The 19,450-nt window shown below is 46.0% G+C and overlaps 1 protein-coding gene and 1 long non-coding RNA gene across 2 annotated transcripts in view; one reads left to right on the forward strand and one right to left on the reverse strand.

The window, feature by feature from the left end:
- The window catches only part of TRIM35 (tripartite motif containing 35), a 30,393-nt gene extending 16,933 nt beyond the window's left edge, over positions 1-13,460 (forward strand). The window contains exons 3-6 of the mRNA XM_072796191.1: positions 945-1,175; positions 4,370-4,392; positions 5,177-5,295; positions 6,593-13,460. Of these exons, the coding sequence (XP_072652292.1) occupies positions 945-1,175; positions 4,370-4,392; positions 5,177-5,295; positions 6,593-7,170 (951 nt within the window). The 3' untranslated portion in view covers positions 7,171-13,460. The remainder of the gene's footprint in view (positions 1-944; positions 1,176-4,369; positions 4,393-5,176; positions 5,296-6,592) is intronic.
- LOC140615981 (uncharacterized) overlaps positions 1-19,450 on the reverse strand; it is a 29,617-nt gene extending 10,167 nt beyond the window's left edge. The window contains exons 1-2 of the long non-coding RNA XR_012016494.1: positions 19,099-19,450; positions 18,853-18,949 (exon numbers count right to left, since the gene is read on the reverse strand). This is a non-coding gene — a long non-coding RNA (uncharacterized lncRNA). The remainder of the gene's footprint in view (positions 1-18,852; positions 18,950-19,098) is intronic.

The following is a 19,450-nucleotide window of genomic DNA, read 5'->3' on the forward strand; positions in this document are numbered from 1 at the left end:
AGAATAATTGTTATAACACGAATTTTGAGTTGTTTTCCCAGTGGTCTTCTTGAAATTGTATTTATGTATTTAACTTTATTAATAGACTCCTGCAATTCAAAACTTCTTTTATGTCTGTTCAATGGTCTCATTTTTCTCTGAGGCTTCTTGTTTTTTTTATTACAAAAGGTCTCATTCCAAGACAAGAACTATTTCTCTGCTTTTTCTTTGAGTGTATTTATGGTTTTGTTTTAACTTTTTTTTTAAACCTTTTTAAAAAAATTTGAGAGAGAGAGAATGAGTGACAATGCACAAGTGGGGAGAAGGAGAAGCAGATTCCCCACTGAGCAGGGAGCCCGATGTGGGGCTCGATCCCAGCACCTTGGGATCATGACTTGAGCTGAAGGCAGACCCTTAACCGACTGAGCCCCAGGTGCCCCTGTTTTAACTTTTGTTTTGTTTTGTTTTGTTTTAACTTTTTTAAAGCCTTTTGTAGTTATGATATATTGTGAATGCTTTAGTTTTAAAATAAATACTTCCTAGTCCTCTTTTGGTAAGCCTCTGGATCAGACGGATTTGAAGTCCTAAGGTCAGAAGGCAAATAATTTTTAAAAGTCATTATTTGCAACAGCTCATTTCTGTGATTCAGGATTTCCCTTGCTCTTGTGCACTGAACCAAGATACAGAACATGGTATTGAGAAAGATCCAGATGACAGGTGCTCTCTATAAGCAGATTTGATCTGATTTTTTTAATTTATCAAGACGACCTCATTACGCTGTGTGATTTAAACTTACAAATTTGTGCTAGTACACTGCATATTTTATCTGTTGAGGTTCTACCCATGGTTTCTTTTTAAAAATGGAGCTCTTTTGTTAGAAACCTGAGAGTTCTGAGGTCAAGTGCTGCCTACGAGATTCCCTCCGAACCTGACCCTCCGTGGCTCTGTCCTGCCCTGTGTTGTAGGTGGAAGCCGCCTGGCTGGAAGGGCGAATCCGGCAGGAGTTTGACAAACTTCGTGAGTTCCTGAGAGTAGAGGAGCAAGCCATCCTGGACGCCATGGCCGAGGAGGCAAGACAGAAGCAGCGTCTGGTGGAGGAGAAGATGAAGCAGCTGGCAGAAGACACGGAAGCTCTGGCCCGTGAGATTGAGCGGCTGCAAGTGGAGATGAAGGAGGATGATGTTTCTTTTCTCATGGTGAGGGGCTCGCCATCTGGCTTCAGGGACAGGGAGCAGGTGTTCAGGAGCCAGTGGAAACCAGTGGCCCCGGCCCACCCAGTCTTCCCTTAGTGTTGGGGTGCTGGGCCAGAGGAGCCCCCAGAGGAGGTGCTCTGCTTGTCAGGAGAGGTGATGGATGAAAATCCAAGAGGGTTTTTTCCTCTGGGATATTTATCAGAGCGGAGTTCCTGAGGGCTTCTTCACTTCTCTCTGCTTCACTCTCTTTTCCTTCTCCCTCTTCTTTTCTCCCTTACACTCTCGCTCTCTCTCTTTCTCTCTCTTTTCATTTCTTCTCTCTCTTCTCCTTAATACAATGGAGTACCTTTTAAACAAGGTGGAAAAGTTGCAAAGGTGGTACTGGGTGCCCTGTATACTACTCCTCCTGGTTTCTCCCATTGTTAATTAACACCTTATATTGCCTTGTGGCACATTTGCCCATAGAAACTTGACCTTGGTGCATTATAATTAACTCAACTCTAGACTTATTTGGAGTTCACCAGTTTTTGCATTAATATCCCCTTTCTGCTCCAGGATCCAATCCAGGGACCCACATTGCATTTAGTTGTCCCGTCTCTCAGTCTCCTCTGGTCTGTGACAGTTTCTTATTCTTTCTCTGTTTCTCATGACCTTGGCAGTCCTGAGGTGTGCTGGCCAGATAGCCTGTAGTGTTTTTCCACTCTGGAATTTGTCTGATGTTTTTCTCATGATTAGACGGGGAGTATAGGATTTTATTAAGAAAACAAAATGAAATATTCTAAAATTATACAATTAATTTTAATTTTTAAATTTAAATAGGATGTTTTGGTATTCTCTATTGCTTCCTTAAGAGGATGACTCCATTGTCTCATTAAAAAATATATATTTAGTCCATTTAAAAAAATTTTTTTTCACATACCCCCTCCCCCACCTCCTGCCCTCCCTCTCCCTCTCCCCCTCCAATGAATCACTGGGTCTTTATGGAGATGTTTCTGTAGCTGGAAATCAGTCAGGGTAGCAAGCTATCTCCTCTACTTAGAACAGCCGAACTGTCTAGAAAGGGGAGACTTTGGAGAGTGGGTTGAGAAGGGACAGGTATGTCCTCCATTGAGGCCAGGTGTCACATGCTAGCTAGGGACTGTTGTGGGTTCTCTGCCTGATATAGGGCTTTGAACGATGATGTCTCCTGTCCCCAAAATGCCCCTGATGACAAAATCATTTGGTGGGTTCTAAAAACTAGATTCCTTGCTGTTTCTGTTTAGGATATTGGGAGTGTCGTCTTGGTCCAGTACCCAGTGTGCTTTCAGAAATTTTTTTTTTTAATGTAACAGCTTTATTGAGATAGAATTCACGTACTATATAATTTACTCCTTTAAAATGTACAATTTGGTGCTTTTTACTCTGTTCACAGAGATGTATAGCCATTACCACCATCAGCTGCAGAAACAGAAAACCTCACACCCTCTAGCTATCACCACCCCAGCCCCTGCCATCAGCCTTCAGCAAACACTAAAGATTTTCCTGGTCTGGACACTTGCATAAATGATTTCCATAAATGGAGTCGTATAATATGTAGCCTCTTGTGACTGGCTTCTTTCACTCCACATCCTGTGGCAGGATGCATCAGGAGATGGCCGAATAATACTGCATTGTGTGGATATACTGCATTTTATGTGTCCATTCTTCAGTTGACAGACATTGGGGTGGCTTCTGCTTTTAAGCTATTATGAATGACATGACTGGAAATATTCATGTGCACATTATTGTATAGACTTACGTTTTCTTTCCTTTTTTTTAAGATTATTTATTTATTTATTTATTTATTTATTTATTTATTTATTTATTATAGACAGAGAGAGCGAGAGAGAGGCAGAGACACAGGCAGAGGGAGAGGCAGGCTCCATGCCGGGAGCCCGACCCGAGACTCAATCCTGGGACTCCAGGACCAAAGGCAGGCACTAAACCGCTGAGCCACCCAGGGATCCCCTAGACTTACGTATTCATTTCTCTTGGTTATGTGCCTAGGAATAGATGTACGGAATCATATGGTAACTTGTAACTTAACTATTTGAAGAGCTGCCAGACTGCTTTCCAGGCAACTACATGGACTTTGTATTCTCATCAGCTGTATGTGAAGACTAATTTCCCACATCTTTGCCAACACTGACCTTTTCTTATTTTTCTTCTAATAGTCATTGCAAGGGTGTGAAATGGTCTCTCATTGTGACCTTAATTTGCATTTCTCTGATGGCTAATGATGTTGAGCATCTTTTCAGGCCATCTATATATCTTTGGGGACCTGTGCATTCAAGTCCTGTGTCCATTTTTTAAATTGGGTTGCTTGTCTTTCTGTTGTTGAATTATAAGAGTTTTTCTATATTAAGCATATTAGACTTTTATCAGATATATGATTTATTGATAGTTTCTCCCATTCTGTGGGTTATTTGTTCACTTTTTGGGTAACTTCCTTTGAAGTATGGAAGCTTTTCACATTGATGGAGTCTAGTTTATCTGCATTTTATTTCCTGCTTGTACTTTTGGTGTCATATCTAAGAAACCATAGCCTAATCCAAGGTCATGCATTTTATAGGCTTAGCTCCTTGTTTAAAGTTTTGAATTAATTTTTAAAATTTTTGTATCTAGTGCAAGGTGGAAATCCTTGTTTACTCTTTTGCATGTGGATATCCAGTTGTCCCAGCACCATTTACTGAAGACTATTCTTTCTCCATCGAATGAATGGTTTTGGCACCCTGTAGAAAACTAATTGACAGTAAATATGAGGGTTTACTTCTTGACCTTCCGTGTCCATTGATCTATGTCTGTCTTTATGCTAGTACCACACTATCTTGACTACTGTTGTTTTTAATACGTTTTGGAATTGGGAAATGGGAACCACCAACTTTGTTCTTGCCCAGAATTGTTTTGACTATTCTGGGTCCCTTGAATTTCCATATGAATTTTCGGATCAACTTGTCATGTCTGCAAAGAAGCCAGCTAGAATTTTGATGGGAATTTTGTTGAATTTGCAGGTCACTTTGGGGAGTATTGCCATCTTAGCAATATTAAGTCTTCTGATCCATGAACATGGGATGTAGGCCTCCTTTTGAGATCAGAAGCTTACATGCTTTTTGTTTTTTTGTTTGTTTTTTCTTGTGTCTATGTCTCTGTGTTTTTGTTTTTTTTTTTTTCTCTTTTAGAAACACAAAAACCGAAAACGCCGGTAAGTTGCCGAGGCTGGTGGAGGGGAGGGGAAAAGCAGGCAGAAATACCAGGGGTGCCAGCTGTAGTTGGCTCCAGGGCCAGGCAGGTAATGATGCCAGCTGGGTGTCATACAGAGGGAGTGGCAGGGGCTGGCCAGGTAGAGAGAGCCCTCTTTTAAGGCATGACACTTCAATTGGCACTGGTGAAGTATTGTTTTCCTGTGTGTAGAAAATGATCATGCACTGTGCAGGGAAGGGATATGTCATCCTGCACACAGCTTGTATTTCTCAGTGGGTCCTCCTAACATTGAGGCTTGTTTCTTGGTTAACATCTCCCTCTGAGAGTCTCAGGGCACACTGGTTTGTGTTGATGTCTTTTGGTTCAGTGATGAACTATATCCCAGTCAGAGCTGCACAAGGATGGGGGATGGGAATGCTTAGGGGAATAGTGAATTTCCTGTCACTGGAAGTGTTTCAGGCCAAGGCCAATGAAACCTTGAGAATTGGGACTAGAAGACCCTTCTGACTCAGACATCCCATGAGCAGATGTATAAGTGTGATTTCTGCCCACAAGGATGGGGACTGTGTCTGAGAACCTCCTATTTATATTTATCCCCGCTGGGGCATGTGGAGTCTGTGTACTGGATGCCAAGGAGCTTGGAGCAGCCTAGTTGGCCACTGGCTGATCATCAGGGATGCATAGGGTGGTTAGAAATAAGTCCTGTTGGCTGTTCTCAGCTGACCCAGTTAGGCCAGGATGCACAGCTTTGGCCCTGCCCACCAGGCCCACTTCTCCTTTCCCAGCCTCTTCTGCACCATGGAGCCCGAGCCCATCCAGCCTGGCATGCTCATTGACATCTGCAAGTATCTAGACTCCCTACAGTACCGCGTCTGGAGGAAGATGGTCACGTCTGTAGAATCTGGTGAGTGGGGGGGTGTGGGCAGGGGTTCCAGGAAGGGGAGGCACTTCATGCCAGGCAGAGAGCCAGCTGACTTCATCTCTTCCAGCTTCCCACCCTGTCAGACCTTCCCCAGCCTCTGTCAGACAGGTCCCTTGGTGCCCTCCACACCCCTTGCCCCACCGCTTAAACCTCTCTTGGCAAAACTCCTTCCTCTTGGGTCCTGACACTCAGCCACCTCTGCAGAAAGAGGAACTAGCTGCCCTCTCTATTGCGTGGGTAACGAAACGACCTATTTGAGTGTTTATGTGCCCTTAAATTCGTATGTGGAAGCCCTGACCTCTGATGTGATAGCATTTGGAGGTGGGGCCTTTGGCAGATGATTTGGGTTACATGAGGTCCTGAGTGTGGAGCCTTATGATGGGATGAGTGGCTTTATAAGGAGAGGCACCAGAGATCTGGCTTCCTCTTCCTCTCTCCCTCTTGTGGCAGCCATCTGTAAGCCAGGAAGTGGCTTCACCAAAGCCCAGTGGCACTGCACCCCAGTCTCAGACTTCAGTCTCTAAAATTATGAGAAAGACACATCTGTTTAAGCCACTCGGTCTTTGGTATTTTTATGTAGCAACCCAAGCTGACTGAGACATCATGGTTTTAAGAAGAGGACAAGGGCAGTGACCCAGAGGAATGTCACGTGTTTCTCTAACTCGTCAGTTATGTGAGCATCCGGGACCCCCGTGTCTATGGTTTCCCATGGCTGCTGTAACAAAGGACTGCAGATTGGGACTGGATGCCTTCACATGACAGATCTACTTTCTCACAGTTCCAGAGGCTAGAAGTCTAAAATGAAGGTGTCAGCAGGGCCACGCTCCCTCTGAATCATCTGGGGAGATCTTTCTTTGCCACTTGCGAGCTCCGATGTTTGCCGGCAGTCCTTGGCGGGCAGCTGGAGCCCTGTGATGTCGGCCCCTGTCATCAACTGGCCTTCCCCCCTCCCGCATCTGTGTCTCTTGTCCTTTTTTTGCTAAAAGACAATAGTCATACTGGTTTAAGGTCTGATCTCATCTTAAGCACATCTGCCATGACCCTGTTCCCAAATAAGCCTGCCTTCTGAGGTCCTGGCAGTTATGATGTCAACATCTTTTTGGTGGGACACGGTTCAGCCAGTAACACATCCCCTCTGCCCTGGACAGCTCCCTCTGCCCCCTGAGCCCAGGTGGGACCTGGTCAGTCGCTTTGGAGGGATGGAGGCATCAGCTGGCTTGACAGAAGGGCGGCACGTGAGGTTTGCTGATATTCCCCCACTTCTCGCCTCTGCTTGCAGTGCCTTTCAGCTTCGATCCCAATACAGCAGCCGGCTGGCTCTCTGTGTCTGATGACCTCACCAGTGTCACCAACCACGGCTACCGAGTGCAGGTGGAGAATCCAGAGCGCTTCTCCTCAGCGCCCTGCCTGCTGGGCTCCCGAGTCTTCTCTCAGGGCTCCCATACCTGGGAGGTGGACCTGGGGGGGCTGCCCAGCTGGCGGGTGGGCGTGGTGCGGCTGCGCCAGGACGCCGGTGCCGAGGGCCACTCGCACAGCTGCTACCACGACACCCGCTCAGGCTTCTGGTACGTGTGCCGCACGCAGGGGGTGGAGGGGGACCACTGCGTGACCTCGGACCCAGCCACATCGCCTCTGGTCCCGGCCATCCCTCGCCGCCTGCGCGTGGAGCTGGAGTGTGAAGAGGGCGAGCTGTCCTTCTATGACGCCGAGAGCCACTGCCACCTCTACACCTTCCACGCCCGCTTTGGGGAGGTGCGGCCCTACTTCTACCTGGGGGGTACACGGGGGGACGGGCCCCCCGAACCTTTGCGCATCTGCCCCCTGCGCATCACAGTCAAGGAGGAGCTAGATGGCTGAGGCCAGCCCGGGGCCTGCCGGACAGTGCCTGGGACTTGTGTCATGGTCCAGCTTTCTTTCTGTCCTTCCTCAAGTCATGTTACCTCAATAACCTCTGAACCATCTGCCTCTTTGCTAGGATCTTCCTGCTGACCACTCTTATCCTTTTCCTGTGGCTCCAGGAGAGCCGCCTCCTTCATTTCTGATCCCTTCTTCACTCGCACTTGAAAATCATCCAGGAGATACCTCACTCCCAGAGTCATGGCACCTTCAGGATGTGAATTTTCTAAATCCTAATTCCCAGATATCTAGGGATAAAGTTTGCTTCTAGAATGGCCTGTTTTAAAATGTAGGTTTTATTTTCTCTGAGATCAGGAGAGGCTGCAGTTGGAAAGAGTTTGTTATTTACAGTTCCCAGGAGGAGGGCACCGCCATGCCATGGGGAGCATCATGAAGAGCAGCTGCCTGGGGAAGCACAGAGGGCTCCTTAGGAGGCAGAGGGAGTTGGGGAAGCACAGGTAGGAGACTGTAGAGACAGGGCCAGGTGAGGCAGGGCTGTGGGTAGACAGGTTAGGGGTCTGCTAGTTTGAATCATTTTGGTGAGCTCTGGAGCATAGGGGCTGCCCCTGGTTGTCAGAGATGGCCAGGACAGGATGATCTGCAGGAGCACCGTGGCTCAGCATGTGAGAGCCAGGTAAAGGAAGCCACTGGGGGTTTAGCTCTGGGTCAGTTGGTTTGCATATGGAAGGCATGGCATGCTCCCAGGGGAGTTTGCTTTCTCGGAAATTGGCTAGTCCTGGGAGGATCAGTTTCCTCTTGGTCACTGAGACCCCAGATGCCAGAGCATCAAAAATACAGAAAATAAGAACATTCTGGTTCATACAGAACTGTTGCTGTGACTTTGGGATAGGGCCCAGGCTCAACTTTCTGTTACTTAATACCAGTATTTTAAAACTACTCCACAGAGCCCTCTGGAGCCTGCTGGCAGAGGCAAAGCTTCCCATCAGGTCAGCTCTGATTTATCTATTTACATTTCTTGGACTATTTCACTTAGAAAACACAATTTTAAAAATCACAGTTTAGACCTGTTCTTTCTATGGACCTCAATTTCTTCATCTATTAGTGAGATAGGAGGACTGGAAAATTATGTCCTGTAGTTGCTGTGGAAGAAACAGCTCTGATTCATTCTTACAAAATAATGAGAAAGGAGAGGGATCCTTTTCACTCAGGAGGTAGGAACTGGGGGTGCCTGGAGGGAGGAGGACGGGAGGTGTACCTCACTTGGCCTTTGCTGGCCTCCACCTGCTTATTCTCATTCTATTGCCTTTTGTGTTTTCATCTGAATTTCTTCTGCCCCCACCCTGCCCTGCCTACATATGGACCTGCACCTCCATCTTTTCTTCCCCACACATGCCTGCAGAGAGTTCTTTATGGTCAGTTTGTCCTGTCCCAGGAAACAGCAGGGTGAAAGGAAATACTGTCCTGTAGGGGTGGTGGTGGTCTAATCCAGGGGGATGTTCCCGACCGAGGGCTCATATACATTCTCCTGCCTCTGCTCCAGGTTCACAGAAATGGACATTTTTTTTAAAAAAAAAGCACAGTTCAGAACTATGAAGTGGTTATAAACGTGACATGTACAATTGGGAGGGGCCATGGAGAGGGACGCAGTCGGAGATGCCACTGGGTAAAGGGGACTGGATTGGAATATTGGCACATGGGCATCTGCAGGTCCTGTCTGAAGGCACCCAGGCACGTGGCAGCTCAAGGCACTTTGGTGGTCAACACATCTGACACCAGTGTGCGTTCTCTATTTATCTCGCTCACCAAATATAATCTCTATGATCATCTTGACCTGAAATTATTTTGTTAGTTACAATAAATTTTTAAAATGTTTTTTATTTCCAACTTAGGTTATTGGAAAGGGGTTTTTGAATAGGATAATTTGGATAGTCTAGGCCTCTTTTTTAAAAAATAAAAATGATATTTGAGCTAAAATCACTTTTCCTTTTGACCTTTTCCTTTCAGTGTTCTTGTGAGCATAAGCTCATCTATGTTGTAGCATGAATATGACATTATTCCCTTTTTATGATCAGATAATATGCTGTTGTGTGGATATTCTATACTTTATTTATCCGGTCTTCAGCGAGTGGATGTTTAGATTGTTTCTATTTTTTGCCATTATGAATAATGTGTGGATGTATATTTTGTGGGGACATATGTTTTTCCATTCTCTTGGGTATATATCTGTGAGTGGATTTGGCGGATCATGCATGAACTCTCATTAACCTTTGGAGGAACTGCCCGACTATTTTTCAAAGGAGCTATGCCATTCTGTATTCTTCTCAGAGGCGCATGAGGGTTCCATTCACTCCATACCCTTGTCAGCACTTGTCTGTCTTTTAACTTAGCCATCCTAATGGGGGTGAAGTGATACCTCATTATGGTTTTGATTTGCATTTCCCTGATGACTAGGATGTCGAGCAGCTTTTCATGTGCTTCTTCACCATTTTTATGTCTTTTTAGGAGAACTGTCTTTAGCTCCTTTGCCCATTTTTTGACTGGGTTACTTGTCTTGTATCATTGAGTTGTAAGAGTTCTTTATATGTTCTAAATACGAGTCCCTTACCAGATACGTGATCTACAAATTTTTTCTCCCATTCTGTGGGTTGTCTTTTCACTTTCTTGATGACGGCCTTTGAAACCAAAGTTTTTAACTTAGATGATGTCAAGTCTTATTTTTTCTCTCATTACTTGTGCATCCTAGGAATCTTCCTTTCGACACTGCCCTTAAGCCCAGGCATATAAAAGCCCACGTATATAAATCAGTTTTTTGGATTTGGGTTCAGGCATGGGGCAGTTCACCTGTTGACAGGTGCACAAGTGTCCTCTTTTTTGGAACCCTCTCCTACCCTTGCCTTCTACTCTTTTCCATCCCAACATCAGTTTTCTCCTCATTACTACATCTAGGCTGAAGGCAGCCTCCCCTTTTCCAGCTTCTCCCACCTTCAGTCCATCCCATGTGTAGATGCCAGAAGCACTGTCCTTCATTGTCACACCTCACCGTGATGACACCACTCCTAGCAGTCCTACATTTCTCCAGGGCAGAGTTTGGAGCTCGTCATTACCCAGCTCTCCTTCCGTTGTCCAGTTCCTGCTCCGCTACACAAAAACATGGGTCCTGCCAGCCCAGGCTTCTTAGGACATCTTCATCCTGCTGCCTGGCTTCATCCAGCTGGCTAGTTTTTTGGTTTGGTCTGGTTTGGTTTGTTTTTTTGGGTTTTTTGTTTTTGTTTTTCAGCTGGCTGTTTTGATTAGAATGTCCTTAACACCTATTATACTGTCAATTCTGGTTATGTTGGTCCTGCCATGTACATGCTGTGTCTCCCCGGGCACTCTTTACTTTCCTGAGCTTGTGTCCTCATCTGTAAAAATGAGGATAATTCCCACCTCTTAAAGGTCTGATGTAGCATGCCTGTGAGCACTGTCCCACAGCGAGCACTTCATGACAGCAGCCACTGAAAGCATGCTTGAGAAACACCAAAAGGAGATAACTGAAGGTCTCCTAATTGATCTCCCTGGCTTCCTGTCACTCCCTTGTTGGCCACCAGTTATGTTTTGGCCACACTGAAGTTCACATCCACCCTCTCTTTCCTTGCTCCCTTCTGCTAGTGGAGGATGAAATTTCTCTCAGCAGAATTTGATTGGCTGTTTGTTGATGAAATAGTGAAAGTCTCTCACAACCCCTTTGGTTTGAAAAGTGGCAGTGCCAGGGGTCCTGGCACAGAGCAACTGTGCCATCCTGGCTTTTCCCAGCTTCTCTTGAGTGACATCTTGAGAGCCCTCCATGGCTGCTCCTGCCCACTCTGCCACCACCCTCTACCAGACTGCTCAGCCTTCCTGAGCCCCATTGGACTTGTGCATCTCTAGTGGCTGCTCTCTGTCATTCCCTCAGCCTGCAGGGCCTGTTGCCTTCCTTTATTTGCCTTTAGTTGTCCTGAGCTCAGTGCTACCTTCTGAGACCTGCCCAGAGCTTCTCTGACTGCCACCCCACGTTGGCGTAACCAAGATCATTGAGTGTGTACACTGGAGTTCAGGAAAGCTGTTCCGGAAAACTCTACACAATGGGCAGTATCTTTGGTAAGGAGGAAGTGGTCTGGCACCCACAAGATGGGTTCCTGGATCCAGGTGTACCAATCATATGATTTCTGAGCTTTCTGAACCTTTTGAACCATGGTGCTCGGTGCTCTCATCTAAAATGAGCAGTAGGGTTTCTACCTCAGACTGTCGAGATCAAATGAAGTCATTTTTTTGTTTGTTTGTTTCAAATGACACATGGTATATTCTAAACATAGTACAGCCCTAATACACATTGGCCAATTCTTCAGGAAGTGGGAGATTCTGAATGTTAACGTAATGATGGCACATTAATGAATCCCGAAGAAAATTGAAAAATAGAATTTGATCTTGGGCATGTTCAAATTTCTTGAATTGTTTTTTTTAGCAAGGATCTATATGAGTTGGGTTTTTTCTTTTTTTAGCAAGGATCTATATGTACAGGAGGATATAAGCATATGAAAAATTTCGACACCATGGGAAAATGGTTATCTCGTAGTGAGCAAGAAAAATAGGGTTTAGAGTTATACATACAGACATGCAACACACACACACAAAGACCAATAGGATCTTGTCTATAATTTGTGTGTATTATTTGAGTAGATAATCCATTTACATGGCTATAAATTTCAAAGGTACAAAAGGTACTTAGAACAGTCTCCCACTTATGCCCACATACTCAGCTCCCCTCCTGTGGACAATCCATATTATCATTAAAATAAGATATACTTCCAGAAAAACTTTATGCAGAGCACAAATCCTGTTCACAAGTATATTCTGGTTCCCCCAATGCACTGTCACTTAAGAGCATATGCTCCAGGGACGCCTGGGTGGCTCAGTGGTTGAGCATCTGCCTTTGGCTCAGGTTGTAATCCTGGAGTTCTGGGACTGAGTCCTGCATCAGACTCCCAGCAAAGAGCCAGCCTCTCCCTCTACTTATGTCTCTGCCTCTCTCTGTGTGTCTCTCATGAGCAAATAAATAAAATCTTAAAAAAAAAAAAAGCATATACTCCAGGTCAGTATCCCTAAGCAACCCAACCAAGAGGAGAATTCTCAAAGGATATTATTAATTTCCTATCCTCAAGTGGGAGGTATGGCATGGATGTTTTTGTGCAATTAGTTTAGCTAGTGGATTTAGCTTTTCATTCTTTTCATTCACATATTTCACACTGGGTTTTAAAACAGGGAACACAGGCAGCCCGGGTGGCTCAGCGGTTTAGCACTGTCTTTGGCCCAGGGCATGATCCCGGAGACCCGGGATCGAGTCCCACATCGGGCTCTCTGCGTGGAGTCTACTTCTCCCTCTGCCTGTGTCTCTCATGAATGAATGAATAAAATCTTTAATAAATAAATAAAACAGGGAGCATTATTGAATTTAGTTGCTCCTGACATTAGAAGATAAGCCTGAGACCGCAACATAGATTTTTAAAATTTCAAGCCTCACAAAGGTCTCTAGAGACCTAAATAGCCTAGTGTTACAAGGTTGGGATGTGAGTTTGGACAACCTGGTTCAAAGCCTGACTCATCTACTGTGTGACCTTGGGACAGTTACTTGACTTCTCAGTGCCTTATCGTTATCCTGTGATTATAAAATAAATACCTTAAGGGCGCCCTTCTGGCTCAGTCAGGGGAGCATGCAACTCTTGATGCCAGGGCTGTGAGTTTGAGCCCTGCATTGGGTGTAGCAGTCACTTAAAAAAATAAAAAACTAAAACAAAAGATACCTTAGGACAAACGGAGATAAGCCACCTCATAAGGTGGTTACGGGACTACAGGAGCAAATGTCTAAAACACGTAGGTCTGGCATATACTGTTGTTTTACCTGGTTCTGCTACTAAATAACTGTGAGACTTTAGAGAAAGCCATTCAACTTGTCTTCTATAAAAAGGGAAACTGGGACACTTGCATAATTGTTTCCAAGGCCTTTTCCGATTCTAAGGTCCTGTGATTCACAATCTGTGTCACTAGCAGAAGCCCAGTGTCCTGCACGTGGTAGGATCTGCTGCTGCAAGTGAAGTATTTAAGGACCTGGGTGTGGCACTAGGAGCTCTGCCTAAGTTTTGAGTCTGGAGAAAGAAGACTAGAGTCATAATGTTTGAAGTGTAATGAAGGTTATTCTAGAGAGGGGGCAGGTCTTGAAAAAATCGCTGCTAAAAATAATAATCAGTCATGCACAATAAAACTATTGTCCCGTTCCAGAGATGGCTCGTGTGCTTATATGTGCGCGATTAAAGACGATGTCAACAACAGATGCACATCCACTGTGTGATCTTAGTGACAGCAGAGCTGTTTGGGTCCGGCAAAAGAGGACCAGCTGAGGTGGCGACTGCAACATCTGCCTTCAGGGGCTCAGAAAATGCAGCCTGTCGCATTGGCCTGTGCCATCCTCTCCTTCCTCCGGCCAAGACTGGAGGACTGACTGGGCAAGAGGGGTTCAGGGATCACCGAAGCCTGAGGCCCCGGCACAGAGGGAGGCTTCCCCGGCTCTGGGCGCTCTTTGTCCTCGTTTGTGGGTGTCACTTGGGTGGGTTAGTTTTGTTAGGGAACAGACTGAGGAAGATGGAAGATTCTGGTTTCTATGGATACTGGGCTAGCTGGGATTTGCATAATGTATTTCAGAAAACAATCAGTCTGGGAACAATGCGGACCCAGCACGGAGATCTGAGGTGGAGGGCCTGGGAAGTCAAGCTACGCTCCGCCCTCCCTTGTCTGGGACCCAACCCCCCAGGCTGGGAGAGGAGCATCGTGGAGCCCTGGGGATCCGGGGGTTGGAGGTGGTGCAGGTGGTGCGCGCACCAGGCAAGGTCTGTGCAGTGGGTTCAACAAACGCCCCTGCTCTTTGGCTCACCCCCCCCCCTTTTTTTTAAGAAAAAGGCTTTAATTATTCATGAGACATACAGAAATAGGGAGAGGGAGAAGCAGGCTCCCTGCAGGGAGGCTAATGGGGAACTGATCCCAAGACCCCAGGATCAGGACCTGAACCAAAGGCAGAGGCTCAACCACTGAGCCATTAGGCTTCCCAGCTCCCTCCCTGCTTTGTCTCAGCTCTTGTCTGAAGGGGCCCTTCAAGCACTGTACCCAGGTGTGAAGCTCACCTGTTTACTTCCAGAACATTTCACACAGGCCCTCTCCCGGTAATCCTGACCACCAGGGAGGCACGCTGGGCAGTCCGCAGAGCATGTGACCAGTGAGTAGCAGAACCAGACCTCAACCCCAGGTCTGGTGCCATCCCCATGTTCCCAAATATCTGGGGTGTGCGGCAATAAATGTGGCATAACTGAGGCAGTTCGGTTTGTGAAAGGGGAGCCATGGGGTCAGGAGGAGTGGGCATTAGAAATACTGGAGGAGGCAGGACGGCCAGGCAGCATTGGGGTGGGGGGAAGGCAGGGGGTCAGGCGGGTCAGGGGTGCTGGTCAGCAGTTTCTGGCTTGCTGAAGTGTCGTCCCAGAGGAGTGAGGAGTGGGCCAGGGGAGCACCAGGTTCAGGGTGGTGCGGCACGACTCTGGGTGGAAGCACAGGGACGGCCATCGGGGCGCTCTGGCTCAGGATCTGGATGGGAGACCGGGAGTGGAGTCCAGAGTCAGGGCAGAGGCCTCTGGTGGAAGCTACTGGAGCCCGAGTTCTCACATGGAGAGGGTCTAGAATGAAAGGAGAGGGCAGGGGCAGCAGCCTAGGGAGCACTCACACCTTCCGAGGGGGGCCCGGGTTTCTCGGGTAGAGACCCAGAGGCAGGACCAGGGGAAGATGGTGTGACAGACGCAAAGAAACATGTGGAAGGTAGAAGGAAGCCAGCAAGTGTGGAAAGACCCTGAAACTCCTGTTACATGAAGACGTAAAGTGATTCTCCAACTCCACAGTTTAATCACCGCAGCTGGCAGAGCTTCTCCCAGCATCAGCAAAGACAGAAGAAAAGATGAAGACTCACATCATCAGCAACCCGTTGGCAGAGGTTGGGAGGAAGGCCCCCTAACTCCAAAGCCAGGGGAGTGGGGTTTTTAGCACCCACCCTGAGTGTCTCTTGAAACACCCACCCACAAGACCTCAGAAGCTACTTTGTCTCTCCATCTATCTCTCCCCCATCTGTACTGCGAGGACCAGACACTGTGAAGGTTCTGGTGTTAGACTTTGGAGTTCAAAGCAGGTGGTCCTGTTGGTGCTACAAAGTCATGCCTCTGAGTCCCTCTTGCTTTATTCTCAAATGTTTTTTTTTTTTCCTCCTTGCTTTATTCTCTTGCTGTTTGTGAAGCTGGTCTCAGCTGTGGGAATTGAAGGAGGAAGACCATGCTGCGGGGCCATGGGTGACAGCGCAGCAGTGACTGGGGAGCTTACTAAGATTTGTTGAGTAAATAAACGCATAAAGGAACAAATCAGTACCTAAGGGGAAAGTGAATTTGGGAAACAAAAGTTGAAGCTGTGAGATCCAGCCATTCCCCTCACCTGGAAATCATGACTTTCCCTGTTGCAGTTCAGGATCAGGACATTATTTTAACTGAGGGATCTTCCTTACATATTCTAGCCCTCTACAGTCCCCAAGCTGTTCTTTGCAGTGGCCAGAAGTATTGTGTCCTTCTGTCCTTCATCCTGCCATACACACTTAGTGACCACACAGCCCAGAAAAGGTGGAAAGCACAGGGGACTGGTGGCAGCATCGGCGGCCAGGGAGGTGTCCCTACAAGACAGGGCAGAGGGAGCCCTACGAGGGTGCACACAGGTCTATAGTTTAGTCGTCGCCGTGTTTCTGTGCATATTAGTCCATTTCTTCATAGTCTCAGGAGAGCTGTCAGCCCAGAACATCCCACCTGCACACACCAGAGCCACCCCACTTTGGTGCCTGCTGGAAGCTGGGAGGTGCTGGGAGCCGGGCCATCAGAATGGCCCTCGGTGGTGCACACGCTGTCGCCTGAGTGGACCTTGTGTGGGGCCCAGGAAATCCATGTGTCTAGTTAGATACCACCTTCCAGAGGATGAATTTATGGATTAAAAGCAACAGGGAGCATGAGAAAATACCACAGAACAAAGGAAGAGAATCAGCCTGACTCTGCGGGAGCACATACTCCTTTAAAAGGCCAGCTGCTACATCCAGAAGAATCTCTAGCATCCTCAACAAGGAGTCTTGTCTGTGTCAACGGGGGCAGAGGGAGTAAGACGGGAGCAAGCTACCATGGAGAGGGACAGAGTGAGGGAGTGCAGAACTGCAGGAAAGCGGAGAAGCCAACTGCAGACCCGAAGCCAATAGAAGAGACAGCGAAGATCAGAGTTGTAACATGGGTATAACTGAGCAAAGAATGCAGAAGACGGACTCGGAAACGCTGCCAGAAGATAGAGGTGATGGACTTTGCTTTTTTCTTTTTTGAAAGAAGAAAAAGACAGGGAGGACAAAATAGATATCCAACTTAAGAATTACAGGGAAAAAATCCGAACAAATGATAAAATGACTGGCATAACTGGAGGTTGAAAGTGTGTATCACATTCTGGACAAACTCATGGCAAATACTTGATTTACAGGCTATAAAATCAACTCTCCTAATATCCATGACACCAAAGGAAAACAACAACAAACAGCGGGTTATGTACAAAGGAATTAAAATCAGCCCGTGTTACCAAAAGACAATGGGGGAATGTATATGGAATCTTGAGCAAATTCTGAATTGTCTGAGAATTTTATACCCACACACGTTACGTGACAGTAAAAAAAAAAAAAAAAAGACATTTTCAAAAACATAAGGATTCAAAAAATATACCGTCCCTAAACCCTGTCTCGCTTGATTATATAATTGTGTTGAAGACGGATTAGGTTGCAAATGTCAAAAATTATTTCTGGAAGAGATGATATATAATGTTAAGTGCAATTTAACAACAATAATCTGATTACATAACTCCAGGTTATATTCACCAAATCCAGAAAATTTGGAGCTAAGAGAAGTAAAGTTTTTTAAAGACCCTTGCATGAGGAAAAGGGGTTGGAAAGAACACAATTAAAATAATATGTTTCAGGGCAGCCTGGGTGGCGCAGCGGTTTAGCGCCGCCTTCAGCCCAGGGCGTGATCCTGGAGACCCAGGATAGAGTCCCACGTCGGGCTCCCTGCATGGAGCCTGCTTCTCCCTCTGCCTGTGTCTCTGCCTCTCTCTCTCTCTCTCATAAATAAATAAAATCTTAAAAAAATAATATGTTTCAGGGCACCTGGGTGACTCAGTTAGGTGTCTGCCTTCTGCTCGGGTCATGATCCCAGGGTCCTGGAATAGAGCCCAAGCATCAGCTCCCTACTCAGTGGGGAGTCTGCTTCTTCTGCTCCCCTCCACCCTGCTCATTCTCTCTCTCTCTCTCTCACTCTCTCTCTCGCTCATTTTCTCTCTCAAATAAATAAAATCGTTTAAAAAATAATGTTTCATTCTGCACTTTTATATCGAATTAAGTATATACTGGAAGGTTGCTGAAACACTAGGAGACTTTTAAAACAGCATATTTTCCTTCCAAAGCATGAACAAAGAGGAAAGAAAAAAAAGATAGTGCCCACAGCAAAAGTGAAAACAAAGGGAACAAGAAGCCATAAAATTCAATATAACAGTCGCTAAGTCAACATATACATTCCTATTAAGATTTGCAAATAAGGTTTTTAAAACTGCAATCAGCTGCTTATTAAAAATGCTTCTCAGATAAAAATTGAGAAATTGAACCACAGTAGCAAGGAGTCTGGTTTCTAACCACACATCCAAATAAGAAGAAAACAAGGCTGGCACCAATAATTGCACGCAGACATTCAGAGGAAAAGGACAAAGTGAGCTTTGAAAGGGTATTTCACAGCCACAGAAACACCGACAACTATGACAAGTAGTTGGGCGTACACTGCAAGTTTGCTGCTTGTAATAATTCCCTACAGACCCAAGAAAATCAACTAAAAGCAGAACGACCAGGAGATGTGGTAAAGTGAATCCAAATGATGTTACCTTATAAAAACCAACACCTTTTCATGCCAGCACTACCCACCTTGGAAATATGATCGAAAAAAATCTTCCATTTCACGAAATCAACTAAAATATAAAAACGACCTCTTGAATTAAATTTTATTTTATTTATTTTTTTTGAATTAAATTTTAAAACAGAACTGGAAAGCTTTACTGAAGAAGCAATCATAAATAAAAATACCTGTGATTTGGTTCTGAAATTAGACAACGCGATTTTAATTTAATTTGGAATAAGAAGATAGGTTAATCAAAATATTTGGGAGCAAAAGAAATCTTTAAAGTGATCATATCCCTAAGATTGCATCTCGAGGAGATATTCAGATATTGGCACAAAAAAATTATGTTGAAAGGCTCCTGTTTATCACAGCATTATTTAAAATAGGGAATAGTTGGAAATCAATATACAGAAGAAGGGGCATAGAAATAAGTTATACAAATGCTGGAATACCACGAAGCCACTAAAAAACAAAACAGCCAAGTAATGTACCCCCTCCCCCACTCTCACAATATTGGGACATGAGGAAATGCTACATAACAAAAGCCAAGGTAAAAAAAAAAAAAAAAAAGGCAAACTAGAACCAATGCAATTCCAAATTTGTAAGTCTATCATATTTTTGACACAAATACCTGATATTGTGAACAATGGGTGTCTGTGGATGGTGTGTTTACATATGACTTTTGCTTTCTTCCTCCTCCTCCCTCATTCCTCTTCCTCCTTTCTTTTCTAAAAAGAGAAAGCATTACACTTAAAATCAGAAAAGGGGGACATTCAGAAAATAAAGAGTCGGTTAGAGGCGACAATCAGGTGGTGACTGGGGTCCCCGACGCAGGGTTTTTTATTTGCAGGACTGTGAGGCCAGGAGGAGGGCGCACCCCGAACAGACGAGAGAGAAGGGAGCACAAAGGCTGGACCCGATCCCCAGACAGAGGATGGATGACAACGTGGGGACAAACAGCAGCATCCGCAGCGACTCCTGGTGAATCCAGGATGGCTTTCCGCAGGATGCAGGGCCACCTGCTGAGAAAGAAGAGGCAGGAGGCGTCCAGGAAAAGAAGAAAAAAGGCAAAAGTGAAGTCAGACCCCCGCAAAGGGCTGCCCCGCGCCCACCCGCGACCGCGGAGCAGGGAGGTCCGGGTCTGCAGGGCGGGGCCGGCGCCGGGCGCAAACCACCACCCCGCGGACCCAGGGCCTCGTCGAGGCATCCGGGGCTTCGGAAACTTCCCA

This window comes from Canis lupus, chromosome 24, assembly GCF_048164855.1.
Source record: "Canis lupus baileyi chromosome 24, mCanLup2.hap1, whole genome shotgun sequence".
Lineage (NCBI taxonomy): Eukaryota > Metazoa > Chordata > Mammalia > Carnivora > Canidae > Canis > Canis lupus.